The sequence below is a fragment of the Cyprinus carpio genome, chromosome B7 (assembly GCF_018340385.1).
Source record: "Cyprinus carpio isolate SPL01 chromosome B7, ASM1834038v1, whole genome shotgun sequence".
Lineage (NCBI taxonomy): Eukaryota > Metazoa > Chordata > Actinopteri > Cypriniformes > Cyprinidae > Cyprinus > Cyprinus carpio.
In genome coordinates this window covers 16,236,172-16,260,791 of record NC_056603.1, presented here as the reverse complement: position 1 = coordinate 16,260,791, position 24,620 = coordinate 16,236,172, and the positions used below count along the sequence as shown (strand labels likewise).

Here is a 24,620-nt window from a genome sequence, read left to right as displayed (position 1 = left end):
AAAAAAGCCACTAATATTGTACTAGTATCATCTATATGCTACATTTAAAAACATATAGCATAAAACTTTGAAACATTACCTCAAATGCATTTGATTTATTTTCTGTCTTAACTCCCATTGAATTTATAGTTGGATATAATGGAATTAGACTGGATGGAAACCATGGGAGAAATGTGATACATAATCCTATTTTCCAAGAAACATTTTTTCAGCAAATCTATTAGCAGCTGTACATCGCCGTCACAGCAGCATGTGTCACCTTGAAAGTAAAGAGCAGCAGTGTGTGCAGCATTCCGCTACTGAATCAGATCTGTCCTAAGGTCAGCTATAGTGTATTATCATGCTGTACTCTAATGCAGTCTACAGTGTGAGTTGTCACTTTGATTTATAGCAGTCATGACCAATAAAAACAGATTGTAGACTAACTCCTACATTATTCTCTACAGGCTTTTATGTAATTTGGTTTAAATGTTAAAAATGACATTGTGGAGATTTTGTAAACCTAGCCATAAAGTCTTACAGGCGATACAATAAGTGCGTACCAAGCTCTTGTGCCAGCAGAGCACCTAACATTGAGATTATTATGAATGCTAACAAATAGCTTTTTCCAAGTATTAAAAACCTTGCTCTTGACATGTGAAATAAGACTTACAGTATTAGTCCAACAGCCTCCTGCTTTAATAACAGCCTATTTTCAATTACAGATATGAACAACTATTATTTATTTCACTATGTTTAAGACGCATTATTTTACTGTATTGTGGTTTGCTATATATATATTATTTATATATATATATATATATATATATATATATATACAGTATATACACACACACACACACACACACACACATGGTTTTATATTCGAGTGTAATGGAGTTTGATATTAGCAGCTTACAACAATATCATCTATAATTATAAAATAATCCGTTTTAAAAGGTGCACGAAGCATTTTTTGAAAAACACTTTTGACACTTTGATGCTTTTGTGTATGGACGTGTTTGTTTTGGTGCTTTCAAATATCAACATTGTTTGGTAAAAATAGTGCATCTTTAATTAAACTAAACTCTGCCCGGCTTTTTCTTTATGCAATCTGGCAACCATTCACACGCGCTCCGTGATCTAAAACAACTGACATACAGTCCTGTACAAGTAAGCTGGAGTTCAGCAATCTCTGTTTGAGGTATTCTGAAAGAGTCATTCAGCCAGTCTGTGTTCTGTCATGGATCTCGATTGTATTGTTTGTGATAGTGATTGCGGATTGTAACATTACTTACGCAACCTCTCTGTGACAATAAGTCTTTTTTGCCATTGTTTAAAAAGAAACATTAATGCAATTTGGAATTATTGGAATTACTATTAGGAATTTCTCTGTTATAATATTTGAGAGTACCAGTTTTCATAACGTAGACAAGGCGAGTGGTACAGTATATCTAAAGTCTTTGGTGTTTATTTAGCCTCTAATTGATATCCTGTGAGAAATCTGTACACTAGATGAGGTAAGATAAACCATGCATACGAGTAGAATTTCTATTGATTTGTGTTTATTGGTATAAAAGCAATTTAGGCTTAACTAAGGCTTAAGCCTAGTCCCAGACTAAAATGTAAATCTGAGCTGTTTCAACTGAAAGAAACTTGCACTGACTGATCTTAAAACAAGTCAGTGCCTTTGTTTTGTCTTAAGATGCACATCAGTAAAGCTTTTTTCTAGGTTTAGGCTAAGCCCGGTCTATAAAACTGGGCCTTAGTCGACTAAAACTTGACTAAAACTAAAACAGAACAAGTTGAATAAATATGATAAAAACGTTACATTTGACACAGGACTAAGACTAAATTAAAAATAGCTGACGAAATTAGCACTAGACTAAACATTCTATTGTTACACTTACAGTAACACTTTTCAGTATTTTCTAAAATATATCACATTTTACTTGTTTGCATCCTGGATTTTTTTTTCTCCCCTTATGCTCGTCACGTTGCATTTTGGACTTCTCCATGAAATAAAAAATAAAATAAATGTATCCTTCATAGAATCTGGATATAGCAACTGAGAAAACTTTTTCACTCAAAACATATCGGCTTGTATTGTTTATTCATCAGACCTTAGTATTTCATACAGAAACTAAAATGCCTAATTGATCCATCTGCAGTAGCATTAAGACTCCATATGTTACATAACCAAATATATCCAACTACTGTGTGTCTTCAGAAACAACAAAATGTTCATGCATCCATTTGCCTTCATGCCAGTCTTGATATTTGTGTGGTACTGTATACTGCACCATTTGCAAACAAGTAAAGCTACAAGTGCTTTATTTGAGGGGAAAAAACAACAACCATGTTGTCTATGCAAGTATATTCCAACACCTGGCACAGACCTTTAACCCCTTAATTTAACCCCTCTGCACATCATTTTCAAACATATTTAACCCTGTGAGATGGCTGCCGGTCCCCCACCATGTTTAACAGCTGCTGACATTGTGTGTTGAAGGCCTCCTTTGTCTTTCTGCTAACAAAAACAGGCCTGGAAATAGAAAATGATGTGTGATAGATGACTCATCAGACCATATTACATGTTTTTCCATTGCCCAGAGGTCCAGGTTTTGTCTTCTCACACCAGGTCATACATCTGGCCTAATGTGAGCAGTTTCTAAATAACAAATTCTAGCTTTGTGAAGCTCACAGTGTTTTTGTTGACCCTGAGGTTATTTTAGAAGCCATATTTTTAGTGCCATTTCTCAGCTATTTGTATCTCATGTTATGAACACTGTTCATATTTACCAGTTTGTTTGAGCGTGCTATGTAATAATCATCATTTCAGAGGCTGTTCCTATTGACACAACGCATAATTGTGTAACTACAGCACACACAACCCAGCGACCACATATGTTCTTGCTGCTTACTGTGATTCAGCTGATTTTCTGTTCAAATCACTGTGCATGTGTTTCCATGATTTCTCATACCAATTAAACAATAGATATGACAACAGATACTTGACCAAACCTAGACAGAATACATTTATTTTTTGACTCGCTTTGCAGGTTTAACATTATACCAAGTGATTGTCTTTATGAGTGAGTCATGAATTATCCATTCAAATGATTTGTTTAAAAACACTGATTCATTCAAGAGTGTAATTCTTTATGAATAAATCATTGAATCACTCAACTGATTCATTCCAAAACACTGATTTGTTTGGCAACAAAACACCACCTAATGTGTGTTGCAACAATGTGGCTGTGGCTGTTTTTGTGGGTGGAGCAAAAGTAATTGGTAATAATATTGTGTCTAAAATTTAAGTTACTAAATTTTAATTTTACTGAACTGTTGTATAAAAGCAATACAATGTAATTATGTTTCTGAGTTATTGTTACTCAAGTAACAAGCCACAATTTCTAGTCATAACATGACAACAGAAAAAGTAGAATAAATAAGATTAAATAAAATATTTTGCAATTGTAACATTTAAAGGGGTCATATGATGCGATTTCGAGTTTTCCTTTCTCTTTGGAGTGTTACAAGCTGTTCGTGAATAGATAAGATCCCTAAAGTTGCAAAGACTAAAGTCTCAAACCCAAAGAGATATTCTTAATAAAAGTTTAGACTCGTCCACACCCTCCTAAAATGCCTTGTTTAAACACGCCCCCACATGTCTACGTCACTATGGGTGAAGATTTGCATAACGTTGCCCAAATGATCATGCAAAGAAAGAAGGCTTAACTTTGAAGGCTGTTGCCGCTGGCGCCATGTTGTGGAGACGCTGTTTCATTGTGAAAGCGAAAATACTTAGTTTGGCCTTCCAAAAGAGAACACAACTAGAAATCAGTGGTTAAGTTGTATTTACAACACTGTTCCAGAACAGTTCAACCCAAATTTTCAGATGTGAGCAGTACATTTTGTGAAGGACTGTTTCCTGATCCTGGGAGAGAAGACTACAATGCCGGCTGTTTTGACTCACAGTCTGCAAGTACGTTTACATATTTAGTAAAGATTTGCCACTGATGATTCAAACGCGAGTTTTGATCAGTGTAGAGTAGCTTGTTGTTTGTAATTTCTCCGATCACAAATGCAGACATAATTTTGTGTTTACGCGGCTCGATGCAACCCAACATGTAAAAAGACAGTATAAGTCATTAAAATCCATAATTATGTCCACTGGATGCAACAAATGGCTCGTTTATAATGGGTTTTATTGGTTTTGTCTCGTTGTGCCGGCATCACAATTTGGCAAGGGGGCGTAACATTTCCGTCACACGCTTGAGGCATTCGGCCAATCACAACGCACTGGATAGCTGGCCAATCAGAGCACACCTCGCTTTTTAGACCGATAAGCTTGAATGCATGAATTATATTATTGATTTGAATTAATTATCGAGAGAGAAAGAAAGAAAGAAAGAGGGAGGGAGAGGGAGAGAGAGAGAGAGAGAGAGAGAGATGAAAGTTGCATGTGAGTTGCATCTGTGCGTCTCAAGTGCATGTTCATGAATATTTCCATGTGTGTTTTTGCGAGTGATGTGTGTTTGCAGCATCTTGTGTTTCAGTGAAAGCAGCGAAACAATACAGTAGTAATATAAAGTTAGTAAACATCTTAATAATATCTTATCTGAAGAAAAAAGCAAGTTGAATTACTTTTCCACATAATAATCCCTTTTAATTTTAAATTTGACTGAAATGCGTTGTAAAAGCTCTGCAAATGTCTTAATTGCTGACATGATCACAGATTGCCAGCTCTCTCTCTCTCTCTCTCTCTCTCTCTCTCTCTCTCTCCCTATATATATATATATATATATATATATATATATATATATATATAGAAAATAAATTTGGTTTTGACAGAAAACCCAGAAATCAAACAGCCCACCAGGAAATTCAAGTGCTCCTTAACCGTCCATCACAGGGCTAAGGGAGTTACTCTGAATTGCTTAAATGTTTCATCAACCTCTTTCTGTATGTGATTTATAAGAGCTTCACCATATGGTGATATCTAGTGATTGATGTTTACAGTTACACAACCAACAAGCAGAGAGATGAAGAGCATCAATCACTAAAGATGACATCAAACCAAATCATATGCTTCCTCAGAAAAAAAAAAAAAAAAAATGTTGCCATGGAATACACATTTACACATCCACCCCCCTTCAATTTCTAAGACTAATGCATCATCAACATTGAGAGAAGAGAATATGTATGTGTGTGTGTGTGTGTGTGTGTGTGTGTGTGTGTGTGTGTGTGTGTGTGTGTGTGTGCGCGCATACATGTTCTCTATGCAGATATGCAGTCTTTATCATTAGTTTTACTGCTACTGTACATCTACAAAGCTAAGCTCCAAAATATAACTGATTCACCAGCATTTTGATAATGCTGAAAAATGCTGATTAATTGATTGACAAATAATTTTTTGAAAAGTATTAAAATGACATTCAAAAGACTAATGGCCTTGGCCATTGTGACTCAATAAAAATGAACTTCAAAAATGTACAAGGTCAGATAAACATTACAGATGTAGCAGTATACTTTAATTCAAATATAGCCTTATCTATATTTGACCTACATATACGTATAAGGGTGAAATGTGTTATTTTTTTTTTGTACCTTTCTTCCTGAAAGAAAGTCATACCAATTTGGAACAACATAAGAGGGATTAAAGGTAGACAGAATGATTTTTTCCATCTCTTTTATTCATCTTGTGTGTGTTTGTCTGTTCACACCAGCAGCATGGCTAGAAGGCACTGGCAACTTCTGGAATGTGGAAACACACCAGGTGATCACCCTGTTGTCATGTTATCTGGAGTGTTGTGCATCCACACTGTTCTCCATGCAGCCTGACTTCCCCAGAACCTGACATTTCACACACTGCATGCCACCACGGTACACACCACATAACGTTGTCAAATTACTTAAAAATACCCTTTAAGTTACTTCTTCTCATACGCTTCCAAAACTTTTAAGAATTATTCTTTTGCGGGAACAGTCTATGAAAAGTTAAGTAAGGTGTCTTGCCATTGAGCACAATGCTGACAGAGCAAATTTCAGAGCTCATTATCTGTCATACCTAACTGAACCTGCTACACATGTTCTAACACTCCAGAGGACCACTATAGTCCACTTCTTAAATATGGGCACATTATAAGTCTGTTTTCTTGAAAACGTTTTAAAAAATGGCTAAATCCATTCAGATGAATTGTGAAACAGCTACTGGCAAGTTAAGATGTCCCAGATTAAAGAGACTGATCTCTTAAATACTAATGTCAATAACCTCCCATACAAATAGGATGATTGATGAGAAGGACACTTTAAAGTAAACACCCACAAGACTTATGTGAGCAATTTTGCTAAACTAAATGTATGGCTCTCGCTCTCCTTTGACAGGAATAGAAGATGTAATAATCCTTTCAGTGTCTCCCATTTGCTGACTATTTACCTGGTTTTTTCTGCTGCAGCAAAATGACTCAGCAGCTAGCAAGCTTGAATTGCTAGAAAAATGGCAACTTTTTTTCCATCCAATAAAAGCTTTTAAAATGTGCCTCGTTGTACTCAAGGTTTGTCTGAAGGAATGTCTTATGGAGTCTAAAGGAAATTAAATCCTCAAATTAAAAGGAGTGCTAGAGAAAATATGAGAAAGCACTTTCACCTTGTTCTGAATAACTCAGAGATGGCTTTTTTGGTAAATTGACAGGGCCATGTTACATGTCAACTGCTCGACAATCTTTTTGGGTTGACCGTACTGCATTCATAGTTACAGCTAGTGAAATGTAGTCATGAGGTATGAAAAATAAACTAAACAATAATACAAAAAAAAGCCAATGAGACACATGAAGTGATTTTATCATCATGTTTTGGAGGTTGTTAACCAAAATCCAAAACCAAAACATGCCAAAATGACTGTAAAACACAACTCCAACCGGCTTATTGTCCAATTCTCATTAACAAAAAAATAAAACAAAATAAAATCATAAACAATTCTACTTCCAAGTCTAGAGTTCATTAGAATAACTATATGCATTTTACAGTAACCAAGAAACATTGTAACTTGTAGCATTACTATAGAATTTAACTGATGTGAGGTTACAGATATTGACTCTGTTCCTAGAGTGAGCCATGAGTTATTTTCTTAAGGTGCTAACTCTGTGATAGTCTAATAGGTACAAAATGCACACAAAAATATTAGGTAAAAAATGGCATAATCCTTCTTACTGTACTTTTTAAACAGCCTTTATGTTAGGAATGCGTCTTAAAATACTGTCTATATACGCAGCTCACCAGATGATTTCTGATCCATTGTCTATTGAGTACTGCATTGATTTTGGCTCTCTTTTAAATAATTAATTTTCTAACGCTAATGCTTATAATGTCAACCGAATGCCTTTTTATTTTAAAAAGCTCCTGGGTTTAAATTATTTACGCCCACACGACCGACTACCCTTCATCACAAAATTAATTAGGGCTCTCAGATTTCATGGGCAGAAAGGCTCTGAGGTGAACTGAAAGAATAAAAAATAAATAATTATTACTACTCAGCATGTCTTCAGACTATTTTGGCTTAATTACCATCTATCTATTTTTTGCACCATCTTAGAGTTAATGTGTGGATGAGTAACTGGCCGTAATTAAATCAAAACCAGAGTATTTATAATTAAGTGGCCTTTCAGAAGCATTCAGACAATTAGAACTGATTTTGAAGACTGTACAGGAGAAATGTGCCTTGTGTTTTATTTGTTATGGACATCGGGGAGATCTTTTGTCTCTCCCTCTCTGCTATTTTAACCAATTCTGTTTTAACATATTCCAGCCTGCGACTGAATTTCCCTGGTGAACTCCACATCTCTGACTCTGAGACAGTAATTAGAGCAGTATAGCAGTTTCATTCTGTGCCCCTCATCTGTCCTTTAAGGAGAAAGGGCTTATGCTCACAGCATATGTTGCTTTAATGTGTTTTCCACAAGATACACTTTAATTATTTCATTAAAATTGATTGTATAGATAAGGTATAATTAGATTTAACAGAATACATTTTGTCTCTTGCTAATTGAAAAGTAGATTTATGAGCTTCTTAATTTGTAGCAAGTAAATATGGAAATATTAAAGTACTGTTTAGAAGTTTGGGTTTATGTTTTTGAAATACGTCTTTTATTTCTAACCATTTTATTTTTTAAATTCAAAATACGGTAAAAACAGTATTATACCAGTAATTAAATATTGCTACAATTTAAAATAACTATTTTTTGCTTTTAATATCTATATTTTAACATGTAATTTATGTAATTGATGGCAAAGCACATGACCCTTCAGAAATCATTCTGTATTTTGATTTGGTGCTCAAGAAATATTTCTTATTATTATCAATGTTGAAAACAGTTGTGCTGCTTGATTTATTTATTTTTTTTATTATTTGAGAAACTGTGATTAATATTTTAGGAATCTTTTATGAACAGAATGGAGAAATAGGAGAACATTTATTTAAAATATTATTTGTATTAACAAAAATCTTTGTCACTTTTTATCAATTGATTATAATATAAATAAATTAATTTCTTTGAAAAAAAAAAAGTTTGTATATCAGTTATAACATTTTGAGATACAAAATAGAAAACTAGAGAACCTGCTCAAAACCTAGTGCAAAATATTTTCTTTCTAGTTTTTATATAATCTTAAAAAAAAATGCAATTATAAAGAGTACCTAAAATCATAAACAAAGGCATACAGTTTGAATTTGAATGGCAAGCTAATAATAAAAACCTAACCAAGACTAAGGTTACCATCATAAGATCATTAGCAAAGGCTTAAACCGTCTCCATGAGAAAAATAACTAGAGCATCTTCAAGCTGCAGTAGAGGAGAGGTTTACTGTAGATTCAGTCATGGGTGAATGGTTACCACAGAAACAGGTCCCAAATTATTCATAAGGCTGAGTTTATGTCAGGGGTCACAGCTCCAGGGGCCAGACCTGAAGGACACCACTTATGTCCCGTATGAGACAAGACAACAGATTTGCACTCAGACATACATACTGTATGCACCCATGTGCTCTCTTTTCAGTAGATCAGTAGTGCATTGTGAGCCAAATCAACAGAAAGCCTTTTAAATCTGTTCTCCTGTGCAACACTAAGGTCTCTAAGCTCCAAATCGTCGATAGAAGGCGAGTCCGCTTATTTACTTAGCCTCACATGAATTGCTCTGTTTAGACGTCTGTCAGCAGAGATTGACCGGTGTTGACATCTTCTAATTAACCTGATGAATGATGAAGAACAAAATAAAAAAAGGTACTATAGTGTTGTCCAGGGATTTCAACCAGTAAAAAGTAACATTTTCTATCATATTCTCAACAGATGTGCGTCAATCAGCAACAATCAGAAAGCACTTTTTTTTTTTTGGGGATTGTGATGATAACCTCAGCAGGTAATAACAAATCACTATGATTGCGGTGCCATCAGTGCAACCCATTTACTGATTAAGTGGGCCATGGACTAATAAACCTCCAACCAGGTGGTCAGAAAAAGGCTAGTTAGCATCAGCTCTTGCTGGTGGAACTACACTGTGATGAAAAAAAAGCATGTTTGCCTATTGTCGGGTACACAATGGTATAAAATATATATACTTTAAAAAATTAATTTTATGTTATTTTATCCTAGAGCAAAACACCCATGAGCAAAGATGGAATCCAGCATCCAGGTCACATACTCCTTAGGATTCATGCACAAGCCGCCCAACTGCCACTGAGATGAATGAAAATGCTAACGGATAGCTCTCTCTGCAGATAATACAGACCTTCTCTGTGGTGAGAAAATTGAGATGTCATCCAATGGAGACCTCTTTCCCCCCGAGCAATCTCAACAATCTTACTGAGTCTGAAATACAAAATGAATCCCACAAATCAAGCATCTGCCTTAGAGAGAGTGTGTCTTTATATAAATGTCTTACAATGGTTCCACTTATCTGTCAGAAGAACACAGTAGATGTTCTGTGTAATTCGTGGAGTGATTCAACTCCTATTGGAATTCAGTCCATGAGCTGCAGTGAATGATGTGGAAAGTGTGTGCCTCCCAACGATTTTTCACTATAGTAAGAAGTGTGAAATAAGGTATGAAAAACATATATAACCTTGTTTTCATTAGATAACTGAGCCTTCGCTAAGCCCTACTTTAACAACTGTTGCCGTCTGACATTTTCTCAAACAAGCTTCTTTCTAGCGTAACTAAGTCCATGAAGGAACTGTGTGTTTGTGTATTAAACAATTCTATGTAAATTATCTTTCAATATAGTAAACTGGCATGGCTGGGTCACTTATAATAGTGACAAAAGGCACCGTGAGAGGATATAAGTAGGGCTGGGTAAAAAATAACTATATCTCCATATTTATTGATTCTTATTTGTACGGAACGATATCGATTCTGTTTTCAGTTGATGGACAGAACATTGAAGGGCAATTCCCATCCAATATATCGCAATAAGCATTGTGCTTTGGTACTTTTAACATGGAACAAAGTCTCAGATTTCAAATTCTCTCTAATGTATTGCAGTATTCAAACAATAACATCAAACAAAAACGTCAATATAACGTCTTGTAAACGATGTCACATAACGTCACGTTTACCTCAGAAAAAAATATTCGGCGACCATAAACATATTTGTCTGACAGAAAAATAAACTGTAGAGGGGCATTTTACTAAATATAAGCACCAAATAACATTCATTATAAATTTTACTGTTCTTCAGTGTTTCATTTATGTTTGAATAAATCCATCAAGTTTTAATGACAGCCACCATTATGTTTAGGCTATATTAAAAAAAAAATTTAATTGAAGTAGAAATATTATTATGTAACTGTAACTTTATTATTTTAAAAACTTCATTAAGTGTAATTTTAACAAATCAGTCAAATTTAACCTTCAAAATTATAGTAATATAGTACCAACTGACCTTTCTTCCTTGTGTTACGTCCCTCGTTATTTAGATGTTATTTGTCTAGGAATATTATTAGACGTAACAAAAGTTTTGCATGTGTGTCAATATAGTGACGAGAATCTGTTATTGGAAAGGAACAGACAACCATCCATAACTGAGTTGAAAGAGTTTAATTCTTCAACTACAATAAAGTGAAGTAGTAACAAAGGGAAAAATAATAATGAAGAATAATAAAGTAATGAATATTTACAATTAGTACAACGTAACAAGAGTAACCAGAGCAACAGACAATCTGGGGAAGAGGAAGGAGCAAAAGAGTGGTGCTTAAATCAAAAAACTGAATATAACAAAAAGCCCCTTAACTAAAGTTAAAGAACTAAACTAACTATCAACAAAAAAGGTAGAAAGAAACATCTTCAGCGTACAAGACGCTATAACTAAACTATACTAACTAAAACAAAAACATACATAATTAGCACCACTCCTAACACTAGGGCATCTAATACATCTCCGTAACTACGTGTGCAAATGTAAGTCGCGACCTGCTTACCTGGCTCACAACCTCTCCCATCAGTCTACACAATGTTAAACGATGAACTGAGATGAAGATTTTCATGACAGCAACAAACATTTAGCAGGCACTGCAAACACGTAAGCTACCAAGGGCAACACAGTGCGCCTTCAAGCGCAAACAAAGAGAACTGATCTAACTGCAAGATCACAAAAGCAGCGAGCCCCGAACAATAGTCAGTCGCTCAGACTGGTCTCTCGAACAAGAGAACCGTCTTCACAGCGTGTGCCAACTCTTTCCCCAACCCAGAGTCTGTTTTCATCTCCCCCGCCATTGAAGTTAGAGCCATTCATAAACTACCCGGCGACAGGCGATTGGTGGCGCGATCCCAGACGTCAGCATCCTACGTCAGCTGATTGACAGGCGGACGCTCCAATCGAGCTTCACACCTGAAACAAATAAAGTACACAAACATACACGCCAAGCATATGCAACAACATACGCACAAACAAAAATTACGAAGCGCGGCGTACGTAACACTCACCCCCTTAAAACTCAACCTGAAGCAGTATTTAAGCTCTAGATAAGGTGTCAGCAATGATATTCTCTGAACCCTTTTTATGCTTTATGATCAAGTTATAATTTTGCACAATCAACGACCAACGCATAAGACGTTGATTGTGATTGTACATTCTGGACAAGAACACTAACGGATTGTGATCCGTGTACACAGTAACAGGCAGAACAGATGAACCCACATAAACCTCAAAGATTTGCAAAGCCAGAATTAGACCCAAAGCTTCCTTCTCAATGGTAGAATAATTTCGCTGATGTCGGTTGAATTTTCGAGAAAAGTAACAAATTGGATGCTCAAAACCGACATCATCCTCTTGAATAAGAACAGCTCCCATGCCTAAAGCACTAGCATCAACTTCCAATTTAAAACAACGTGTACAATCCGGAGCAGCAAGAACAGGTGCACTAGTCAACAAAACTTTGCACCTTCAAAAGCTTGTTGACACGCATCAGTCCAAATAAAAGCATTCGCTGGACTTAACAAACTGGTTAAAGGATGTACTACAGTGGAGAAATTTCGGCAGAAACTTCTGTAGTAACCAGCCATGCCTAAAAAACGACGTAACTCTCGTCTTGTCGTTGGAATAGGAAAGTCAGCAATAGCAGATATTTTGGCACTAACAGGGCGAACTTGACCTTGACCTACTTCTTTGCCCAAATAGGTGATCGTTGCTTTACCGAATTCGCACTTAGCCAGATTAATTGTCAGGGAAGCATCAGCCAATCTTTCAAAAACTGTCCGAAGAACAGTCAAATGCTCGGACCAATCAAAAGAATAGATTACTAAATCATCAAGGTAGGCATTACAATTTCTAACTCCTGACAACACAATGTTTACAAGGCGCTGAAAAGTTGCTGGGGCGTTTCGCAGCCCAAATGCCATAACCCGGTACTGCAGGAAGTCATCCGGAGTAACGAAAGCTGAAATATCCGCAGCTCGAGCGGTCAATGGCACTTGCCAATACCCTTTCAGCAAATCTAATTTCGTCACAAACCTAGCAGAACCCAAGTTATCGATGCAGTCTTCCATCCTGGGAAGAGGATAGCTATCCGGTACAGTCACAGAATTTACTTTTCGATAATCTGTGCAAAACCTGAATGTACCGTCAGATTTTGGAACAAGAAGACAAGGAGAACTCCACGGACTATAGCTAGGTTCAGCTAGGTCATCTTAACAAAATGTGCTAGATTACGTCAGTCGGTTCCGAGAACGACTACATAATGCGTGCTCATTTTCACAACAAACTGTTACGTCCCTCGTTATTTAGATGTTATTTGTCTAGGAATATTATTAGACGTAACAAAAGTTTTGCATGTGTGTCAATATAGTGACGAGAATCTGTTATTGGAAAGGAACAGACAACCATCCATAACTGAGTTGAAAGATTTTAATTCTTCAAGCTACAATAAAGTGAAGTAGTAACAAAGGGAAAAATAATAATGAAGAATAATAAAGTAATGAATATTTACAATTAGTACAACGTAACAAGAGTAACCAGAGCAACAGACAATCTGGGGAAGAGGAAGGAGCAAAAGAGTGGTGCTTAAATCAAAAAACTGAATATAACAAAAAGCCCCCTTTAACTAAAGTTAAAGAACTAAACTAACTATCAACAAAAAAGGTAGAAAGAAACATCTTCAGCGTACAAGACGCTATAACTAAACTATACTAACTAAAACAAAAACATACATAATTAGCACCACTCCTAACACTAGGGCATCTAATACATCTCCGTAACTACGTGTGCAAATGTAAGTCGCGACCTGCTTACCTGGCTCACAACCTCTCCCATCAGTCTACACAATGTTAAACGATGAACTGAGATGAAGATTTCATGACAGCAACAAACATTTAGCAGGCACTGCAAACACGTAAGCTACCAAGGGCAACACAGTGCGCCTTCAAGCGCAAACAAAGAGAACTGATCTAACTGCAAGATCACAAAAGCAGCGAGCCCCGAACAATAGTCAGTCGCTCAGACTGGTCTCTCGAACAAGAGAACCGTCTTCACAGCGTGTGCCAACTCTTTTCCCAACCCAGAGTCTGTTTTCATCCCCCCGCCATTGAAGTTAGAGCCATTCATAAACTACCCGGCGACAGGCGATTGGTGGCGCGATCCCAGACGTCAGCATCCTACGTCAGCTGATTGACAGGCGGACGCTCCAATCGAGCTTCACACCTGAAACAAATAAAGTACACAAACATACACGCCAAGCATATGCAACAACATACGCACAAACAAAAATTACGAAGCGCGGCGTACGTAACACTCACCCCCTTAAAAACTCAACCTGAAGCAGTATTTAAGCTCTAGATAAGGTGTCAGCAATGATATTCTCTGAACCCTTTTTATGCTTTATGATCAAGTTATAATTTTGCACAATCAACGACCAACGCATAAGACGTTGATTGTGATTGTACATTCTGGACAAGAACACTAACGGATTGTGATCCGTGTACACAGTAACAGGCAGAACAGATGAACCCACATAAACCTCAAAGAATTGCAAAGCCAGAATTAGACCCAAAGCTTCCTTCTCAATGGTAGAATAATTTCGCTGATGTCGGTTGAATTTTCGAGAAAAGTAACAAATTGGATGCTCAAAAACCGACATCATCCTCTTGAATAAGAACAGCTCCCATGCCTAAAGCACTAGCATCAACTTCCAATTTAAAACAACGTGTACAATCCGGAGCAGCAAGAACAGGTGCACTAGTCAACAACAACTTTGCACCTTCAAAAGCTTGTTGACACGCATCAGTCCAAATAAAAGCATTCGCTGGACTTAACAAACTGGTTAAAGGATGTACTACAGTGGAGAAATTTCGGCAGAAACTTCTGTAGTAACCAGCCATGCCTAAAAAACGACGTAACTCTCGTCTTGTCGTTGGAATAGGAAAGTCAGCAATAGCAGATATTTTGGCACTAACAGGGCGAACTTGACCTTGACCTACTTCTTTGCCCAAATAGGTGATCGTTGCTTTACCGAATTCGCACTTAGCCAGATTAATTGTCAGGGAAGCATCAGCCAATCTTTCAAAAAACTGTCCGAAGAACAGTCAAATGCTCAGACCAATCAAAAGAATAGATTACTAAATCATCAAGGTAGGCATTACAATTTCTCACTCCTGACAACACAATGTTTACAAGGCGCTGAAAAGTTGCTGGGGCGTTTCGCAGCCCAAATGCCATAACCCGGTACTGCAGGAAGTCATCCGGAGTAACGAAAGCTGAAATATCCGCAGCTCGAGCGGTCAATGGCACTTGCCAATACCCTTTCAGCAAATCTAATTTCGTCACAAACCTAGCAGAACCCAAGTTATCGATGCAGTCTTCCATCCTGGGAAGAGGATAGCTATCCGGTACAGTCACAGAATTTACTTTTCGATAATCTGTGCAAAACCTGAATGTACCGTCAGACTTTGGAACAAGAAGACAAGGAGAACTCCACGGACTATAGCTAGGTTCAGCTAGGTCATTCCTCAACAAATAATCAACCTCAGTCCTCATCACAGAACGTTTCAAACTATTCACACGATAAGCATGTTGCTTGATAGGAGAATTACACGTCACTTGAATATCATGCTGCAATACATGCGTTTGAGTCGGCACATCACTAAACAGCATGGGAAATTCTTGAATTAGCCTCATAACGTCCCATTTCTGTGACTCAAGCAAATTCTCAAGGTTTTCAGACAATTCTTTTAAAATCTCAGAATTCGAAAGTCTACCACACATTGATAAATCATTACGAAGTGTAACACCATCATCAGGATCACACTCACCAAGAGAAAACCGCAACACCTCGTCCTTCACTATCGTAGGATCAGACACCGCAACAACAGCAGCAGCTAGAACATCAGTAGGAACAGCAACAAGCTTTTTTTTCTCTTCCACAGATTTCTCAGACACCTTTCGAGAACAATATAATTTCAACATGTTAATATGGCATGTAAAAAACTTCCGTTTTACTTCAAACATTACCAAAACAAAGTCAACACTCACAAAATCTCTTTGATACCTTGTACGGACCAGAGAAACGAGCAGTCAAAACTGAACCTGGTACTGGTAACAGTACCAAAACTTCGTCACCAGGTTGAATTTCACGCACAACAGCTTTCCTGTCATACCATTTCTTCATGCCATCCTGAGCAGTGGACAACGATTTTCGTGCAAATGAGCACGCATTATGTAGTCGTTCTCGGAACCGACTGACGTAATCTAGCACATTTTGTTGAGATGACTTAGTGTCATTCAACATTCCGTCTTTCAACACCTTCAGCGGCCCTCGTACGGTGTGACCAAAGACTAAATCTGCAGGACTAAACCCCAGAGATTCTTGAGTTGCTTCACGAACTGCAAACAACACTAATGGTACTCCATCGTCCCATTCTTTACCAGAGCTTAGACAGTACTTTTTCAACATTGACTTCAGCGTCTGGTGAAATCGTTCGATAGCACCCTGGCTTTCAGGATGATACGGGCTCGAGATCCGATGTGAGATACCCAAAGTTTTCAACACTTGTCTAAAAACATTAGAAAGAAAATTCGTACCCTGGTCTGTCTGCACGATTTGTGGCAATCCGAACGTGGAAAAAAAACTTTATCAAAGCTTTAAAGATGACAGGCGCAGTTATTCTTCTCAAGGGAACAGCCTCCGGAAATCGTGTCGCAGAACACATAATAGTTAACAAAAATTGATTGCCTGCTTTTGATTTCGGCAAGGGACCAACGCAATCCAAAATTATATGCTCAAACGGTTCGCAAATGACAGGGATCGGAATTAATGGAGCTGGTGGAATCTTTTGGTTGGGCTTGCCCATCACTTGACACTCATGACATGTGCGGCAATACTTAGACACGTCGCTCTTCAAGCCAGGCCAAAAAAAATGTTTGAGAATGCGGTTGTAAGTTTTTGTCACCCCCAAATGACCTGCTAAATCATGATCATGTGCCAAGCTCAACACTTGTTTCCGATAGACAGTAGGTAAAACAATTTGACATACAACATCGCACTCATTCTCCCCATCTCTGTGAGGACGCCATTTCCTTAACATCAACCCATTTTCGATCACGTATTCAGCCGCGTTGACTTTATTAGGTTGAGGACTTTCCGCAGCAGAAAAACATTTAGTTAACGACAGATCTTCTCTTTGTGCAGTCTTAATTCCTTCATGAGAAATAGGTTCAGCTAACAATTCAGACTCAGCTATTTGCCGTATCAGAATGTCTGTCATGTCTAACATTTTCAGATTCTTTTGGACCTGACCCAAAATGTTCCTCGGTGAACACAGGTGACAAAAAAGTGTCAGCCAAAACAATGTCATCTCCAATTCTGCGTTTTTGAGCACGCGTAACTACATTAGCAGCAAATACCTCTGGAAAATTATCAGATATATCACCAACACGAATAAAACAGTCAGGTTTATCAACGACTTCGAGCACAGGTGACACTTTACCTCCCGCCAAATCGTTCCCGAGAATGAATGCAACACCTTTCACAGGAAAGGAAGAACGTATCCCCACCTTAACAAAACCTGAGACCAGGTCACATTGCAAGTGTATCCGGTGCAGCGGTACCTTTACAACACCCATCTCAATCCCTTGAACTAACACACTTGACCCACAAAACGTCTGCTCCGACAAAGGAAGTGCATCAGAGACTACAAAAGATTGAATCGATCCCGTATCCCTCAAGATTTGTACCTCTTTCTGCTCTCCAGGTTTACCATTTACGGAGATTAACCCCTTCAACAAAAATGGTTTAAACCCTGAGTCAATCGCATCTTTCTCTAAAACCGCTTTAGGACGCACAGTCTTCACAAAAGTAACAGGCTTTAACTGTCCTTGCTGAGCCTGAGTCTTACGTCTCAGCATTAAACAATCAGAAATAAGGTGTCCCATCTTGTGGCAATAAAAACATTCTCGTGTTTCTTTATTCTGTGGTGAACTGATTTTAGCACGGGTACTTGAATTTTGAGTTGAAAACGAACTCACTATTTTCTCTGGTCGGGGTAAAGCGAACACACTCTTATGCGTTAACACATACTCATCTGCAAGAATCGCAGCTTGTGATAACATGGTGACCTTTTTGCTCATTCAGGTACGTGACTACTCGTTCCGATAGACAATTCTTAAAATCTTCTAAAAGCATTAACTCTCTCAACGAACTCAAATTTTGCACGTTGTTAGAAGACAACCATTTATCAAAAAGAATTCCCTTCTCACGGGCAAACTCCACAAATGTCTGAGCTGACTTCTTATGGTTCCTGAAACGTTGCCGATATGCCTCAGGCACCAATTCATATGCACGAAGAACAGCGTTCTTTACGGTATCGTATTGCATGCTTTCTTCTAAGGTTAGTGCAGAACAGACTTCCTGTGCTTTTCCAACTAATCGACATTGTAGTAACAGACACCAAACCTCTTTTGGCCAACGAAGTGCAGCAGCCACACGCTCAAAAGCAGCGAAATACGCATCCACTTCGGATTCTCTAAAGTGAGGCACTAAAGCGATCTGTTTACTAACATCAAATGTAGTTGGTCGAAACATCACTCACAGAATTTTCTGAATTTACTGAAACAACAGGATTAGGCTGCACAGTTCGGCCCGAGACAACCGTCGCTGAATCCAACTCGAGCTGTCGCAGTTTCACCTGTGTCTCAGCTTCAATTTCCAGTTTACGGATTTCTAGTCGTAGCTTAATTTCAGCTTGGCGCGTCTCAGCCCGTTCCTGCGCTTCCATCTGGATTTTGGCTAGGCGGACCCTCAGTCGCGCATCACCCCCAGAGCCAACGGAAAGCGGAGAAAGTGGGTAGAAGGGGGGTAAGCCAGCCTTGGGCTCGGCCTCAACCTCCACCTCAGCATTCTCATCTTCTGCTTCCGCCACATTTCCCACACTAGTCAAACGTTTTTCCACAGCCGACATGCCAGCCCTCTCACTATCCGCATCTGGAAATAAAAAATACTTTTAATTCGACCAAGTGTTTCCAAATTTCATTCTTAATAATGTGCTTTAGAGATTGCCTCACCACAGGAATGCGATAGTATTCAGCTATCTGCACAAATCGTCTTTTCTACATCGATCAAAGATTTCTAAAGTTGGATCAGCAATAAATGATTGCAAATCAAAAGTACTCATTGCCAATATTCCACCATACTCACTTCAACATGCACTAATTCCTTTCCATCGCAGTTCCCCGCACCACACACACACAAAAACATAAGCAATATAAAAACAAACAACAACCCACAAATATGTTACGTCCCTCGTTATTTAGATGTTATTTGTCTAGGAATATTATTAGACGTAACAAAAGTTTTGCATGTGTGTCAATATAGTGACGAGAATCTGCTATTGGAAAGGAACAGACAACCATCCATAACTGAGTTGAAAGATTTTAATTCTTCAACTACAATAAAGTGAAGTAGTAACAAAGGGGAAAAAAATAATAATGAAGAATAATAAAGTAATGAATATTTATAATTAGTACAACGTAACAAGAGTAACCAGAGCAACAGACAATCTGGGGAAGAGGAAGGAGCAAAAGAGTGGTGCTTAGATCAAAAAACTGAATATAACAAAAAGCCCCCTTTAACTAAAGTTAAAGAACTAAACTAACTATCAACAAAAAAGGTAGAAAGAAACATCTTCAGCGTACAAGACGCTATAACTAAACTATACTAACTAAAACAAAAACATACATAATTAGCACCACTCCTAACACTAGGGCATCTAATACATCTCCGTAACTACGTGTGCAAATGTAAGTCGCGACCTGCTTACCTGGCTCACAACCTCTCCCATCAGTCTACACAATGTTAAACGATGAACTGAGATGAAGATTTCATGACAGCAACAAACATTTAGCAGGCACTGCAAACACGTAAGCTACCAAGGGCAACACAGTGCGCCTTCAAGCGCAAACAAAGAGAACTGATCTAACTGCAAGATCACAAAAGCAGCGAGCCCCGAACAATAATCAGTCGCTCAGACTGGTCTCTCGAACAAGAGAACCGTCTTCACAGCATGTGCCAACTCTTTTCCCAACCCAGAGTCTGTTTTCATCCCCCCGCCATTGAAGTTAGAGCCATTCATAAACTACCCGGCGACAGGCGATTGGTGGCGCGATCCCAGACGTCAGCATCCTACGTCAGCTGATTGACAGGCGGACGCTCCAATCGAGCTTCACACCTGAAACAAATAAAAGTACACAAACATACACGCCAAGCATATGCAACAACATACGCACAAACAAAAATTACGAAGCGCGGCGTACGTAACACTTGAGAAAATTTGGCATGTACTGTACCTTGTAATATAATCAAAAGAATCCATATTGAATCGAATCGGTAATCGAATCGAATCGCAAGCTTGTGAATGAGAATCGAATCGAATTGTGAAAGCCCTAAATATAAGCAGTATTTTGTTCCTCTTTTCCTCATTTCATGTTGTCATTGTTAACTAAAAAAAAAAAAAAAAAAAAAAAAAAAAAAAAAAATTGTTCACTGAAATTATGTTGAAATAAAATATAAATATTAGATGAAAAATTTTAATTATTAGGAAAAAAAATAGAAATGCCAAAGCAAGACATTAAAAAGGCAACTAACTAAAAGTATTAAAACTAAATAGAATAAAAAACAAAATTACTAAAACCTATAAACTGAAAATATAAAAACCAAAGCAATCACAAATATCAATGAATATTATAATAGTATAAAATTATACTAAACAAGCACTGCTCTTTACCAAATGAACAAAAACAATTTTTTTTACAATTCACAGTGAATTAATATTAACATTTTTTAATATATTGATTTACATAATATACTGTCAATATTAATTAAAATGTTTAAAGTACTATGAAAAAAAATTCAGTCCTCTTACACTAATATTCTCAGTAGAAATCAAATTACATTTCTCCTTTCAAATTGACTGTCATACATTAAGCTTTTGCCTGAATTGTAATTTGCAGTCTCTGCAGTTTTTAATCATGTTTATTTTTAATTTAACAATTTGTATGAAAAAAATGTTGATAAATATGCAGTGCAATCTCACAATTAATTTCAGTCCAATTAAAAATAATATCCAGTCAATCAATCTTTACCCCTATATGAGCACTGAAAATCACACTGGCTGTATGTGAAATCACATACTCTCCAAGTAGATACTTCTTTTAAATAAGTATTTATTTCATGGCCATTTAAAAAGTATGTTTTATATAGTATTAATGTGTGTATGAATGAACTACATTTGTCATGTGACTCAGTTGCGTTGCCTTGCTACAATTCACAACTTCTCTATGCCTATGTTTCATGAATACAATGAATTCAAACTTTCTACTCTTTTCACATTGTTTTTTGCCTACTGTTTATGTATATTTGGATGCAGGCAGTGTTTCATTCCTCTGGGATGTTCAGTGAAACTAGTCGAGAGTTAGCAACAGTAACCAAGCAGGGTGAGCTTAGCAAAGGGTCAATTAAGTGCATTGATTATTTGCTCTTTTGAGTATTGTGGAAAGAAAAAAAAAGAAGGAATGATTTATTATCAGGTCTGTCTATTGGCCATTGTGAGACACCTTATCTGCCTCCTAATAAGATCACTTGACATTTCTTTGGATAATTGGAGCGGACTCCCCCCTCTTTAACAGAAATATGAAAATGCTTAACTACTTCCATTGAAGTTTGCCTTTGCTGAAAACTCTCTGTGCCAAACACCTTGTCTCTTTCAGCTGTGGTAATGGGGACACCGGCTTGCTGATTAGACCGTCTGAGAGCAGCTCCAGAGCTGATGAGGATGGCTGTCAATTGTAATGCAGGCATGAGCTGTGCACATATGAATCTGCAATCAGCGCCGGTTCCATTAAATCCCAAACTAGCTCAAGGCATTATTCTGGTGCTGATCTAACCGCAGGTAGTGGCTGAATTAAATAGGTGAGGGAACTGTTCTTACTGCAGTGCTAGTTAAAAGGATTACAATCAGCTGAACAAAAAATTGTAGTGTTTTGTCTCCATCACGCCCGGATCTGTATTCACTGCACATCATGGATAGAACTATGATCTGGGATGTACTCCAGCCTGATGTGCTGGCAGGTATTGTCTCTTTTGTCCATTCATCAGAGATGGTACTCAGCAATGGATAGTATTCCCTTTGTTTGAAAGAGAGGCACCAGCTGTTCTCTGAAGCGCTGTCTTTGCCATAGGAACACTTCCTCCATTTACCTCTGTGCCCTATCACCCACATGCTTCCCCCAACACTGAACTAGCCAAAAGGGTCTACGAGGAGAGAGACGGAGGGACAGATGCTGCATCTGGAACGTATACCCCTCGACTACTGATGAAAAGTGTTTTTCCGGTATGCAATATAAACACAATCCCAGTACTACACCTGCCATTAGAATGATCCTTTGACCTTAGATGTACTGATAATAACAGTACGTTATGCTGAATCTATAAATCAGGTGAAGATTTTTAAAGTACAATTTACCATAAGTCTCAAATTATCAGTATATTATTTAGTATTCAGATTATTTATAGAAATATAACTTAGTTGAATAAATCATATTATATATATATATATAGAGAGAGAGAGAGAGATAGAAAGATACAGATAAAGAGAGAGAATTAGTTATATTCTACTCAAAGTATACATTAAAAATATATCATGCACATGTATACGATTAACTCATTTTTATATAGAGAAAGCATGGAGTGGTTATGATTTTTTGAATTGTTAGAAAAATAGTATAGAACTTTCAGTATTGACTATATATGAGAGAGAGAAATATATACATGTAAAGATAGATATAGATATAGATACAGATAAAGAGAGAATTAGATTGTTTATAGTTATATTCTACTCAAAATATGCATTAAAAATATATCATGCAGGTGTATACAATTTACTCCTTTTTATATAGAGAAAGCATGGAGTAGTTACGATTTTTAGCATTGTTAGAAAAATTGTAGAACTTTCGATATTGACTATATTTGATAGATAGATAGATGGACAGATGGACAGATACATAGATAGATAGATAGATAGATAGATAGATAGATAGATATTTGAAATTAATGTACATTAGTTCCGAATTTTTTTACTAACCTGATGACTCCAGTCCCATGGCCTTGGGATAGCAAAATATCTTGTTGCACACTTTGGCAAATGTAGTACATCATTTGGCTATTGTTTTCCTATTGTTTCATAAATACTACATTTAGACCCTCTCATTTATCAAACCACTTTTTTGTTTTAGTTAGTGTGCATATTCAGACAGTATGATGAGACGGTTGGCTTCATATGTTATCCCTGCTTCATTGTAACATGCCCCATGAAGAAATGCTACTAGGTGTCAAGCCTACAGGATATTTCTGTGTTTCCTCTGGGGAGCAGTGAGAGCAGTCACAGCATACCAATCACATCCTGGGTTTGGACTGAAATTTCAAATGTGTCACCTACTGCAGACGTGATGAACTCCGGCCTCTTCTGGCTCATAGGCAGGATGATGCCTGTGGAGAATTGGGATGCTGACAGTGGAGCTGAGAGGATGTTTAAGCCAGGCTAATAAACACAGCAGAGATGCGCTGGAAAGAGCACGTGTTGAAATAGAACGGTGACGTTTCGCTTTGCAAAAGCTGTGTTGATATGCAGTAACCGTTGTCTCAAAACAAAAATGACCCGTTATGTGCTGTTTGATTGAGCCTAATGTCTCTCTTTGTTACAAGCGCCTTTGCGAACACGAACCCAGAAAAACAGCATCAGGTTTGCGATATGCCCTTCGTTTTTACTAAAAGATGCCATTTGTCATTTCTCAAACGAATCACAAACTTTGTACACAACTTCGGTCGTTAAAATAAGCGTGTTCTGTCACCGTCATGAGACGCTGGGTTGGTTTGTTTTGTTACCTTTCTCGTCGCGATTTACTTTGATCACATTAATTAACACATACAGAAAATCTGATTTTACAGTGTGTACAGAATAACGGCGTGCTTACCTGTCATAACTCCATCGACTGTATGACATGCTCTTATTGTTGCTCAGTCCGTCCATGGCCATCTGTGGACACAAATACTCGATTATACAGCGACGCCGAGCCGTGTAATATTGTTGGCGTCTTGTGTTAAATCCTCCGTCTTCACCACCGTGAACGTCTTCAGATGTTTCTAGTGGAGAGCTGGGAAGCCTTAGAAAACCGTTCGGTTGAGGGGTTTAAAATAGGTGGACTGAACCACTGGCGGTGAGAGGGGAAATGTCAGTTGTTTAATTCACCATGCTCGCACACGTTTGATTTTCTTCAAGAAAATAACGTTGCAATCAGTTTTGTTGTTGAAGAAGTTACAGCGGGAACATTTTGCGTGTGTGTAATATTAAAAACAGCCAAATTTTCCCCTCCATTGTAGGATAGAAGGTAAAGGGTAGTCTTAATTTTGTTACGAGCAACGATAGATGTATACTGTACACACACACACACACACACACACACACACACACACACACACGCACAGTAAAGATTACAATTAAGCTTTCTTGAGGATGATTGCCCCCTTTAGAAAACTAGGGATTAGTGATAATGCATGGTGTGCATTATGATGATGCATCATCCAATATATTATTTAGAGAAGTATTTAGG

General features: G+C 37.5%; 1 protein-coding gene across 4 annotated transcripts in view; it reads right to left on the bottom strand.

Moving 5' to 3' along the window:
* Window positions 1-24,364, bottom strand: part of tub (TUB bipartite transcription factor) — an 89,971-nt gene extending 65,607 nt beyond the window's left edge. For 2 of the 4 annotated variants that reach the window (XM_042727539.1, XM_042727543.1), the window contains exon 1: window positions 23,985-24,361. In XM_042727539.1, coding sequence (XP_042583473.1) covers window positions 23,985-24,046 — 62 coding nt within the window. In that variant the 5' untranslated portion in view covers window positions 24,047-24,361. Of the gene's footprint in view, window positions 1-9,764; window positions 10,054-23,984 lie in introns of all 4 variants that reach the window. The other 2 variants (XM_042727542.1, XM_042727541.1) reach the window with 2 other exon arrangements.
* Between the last annotated feature and the right edge of the window lie 256 nt (window positions 24,365-24,620).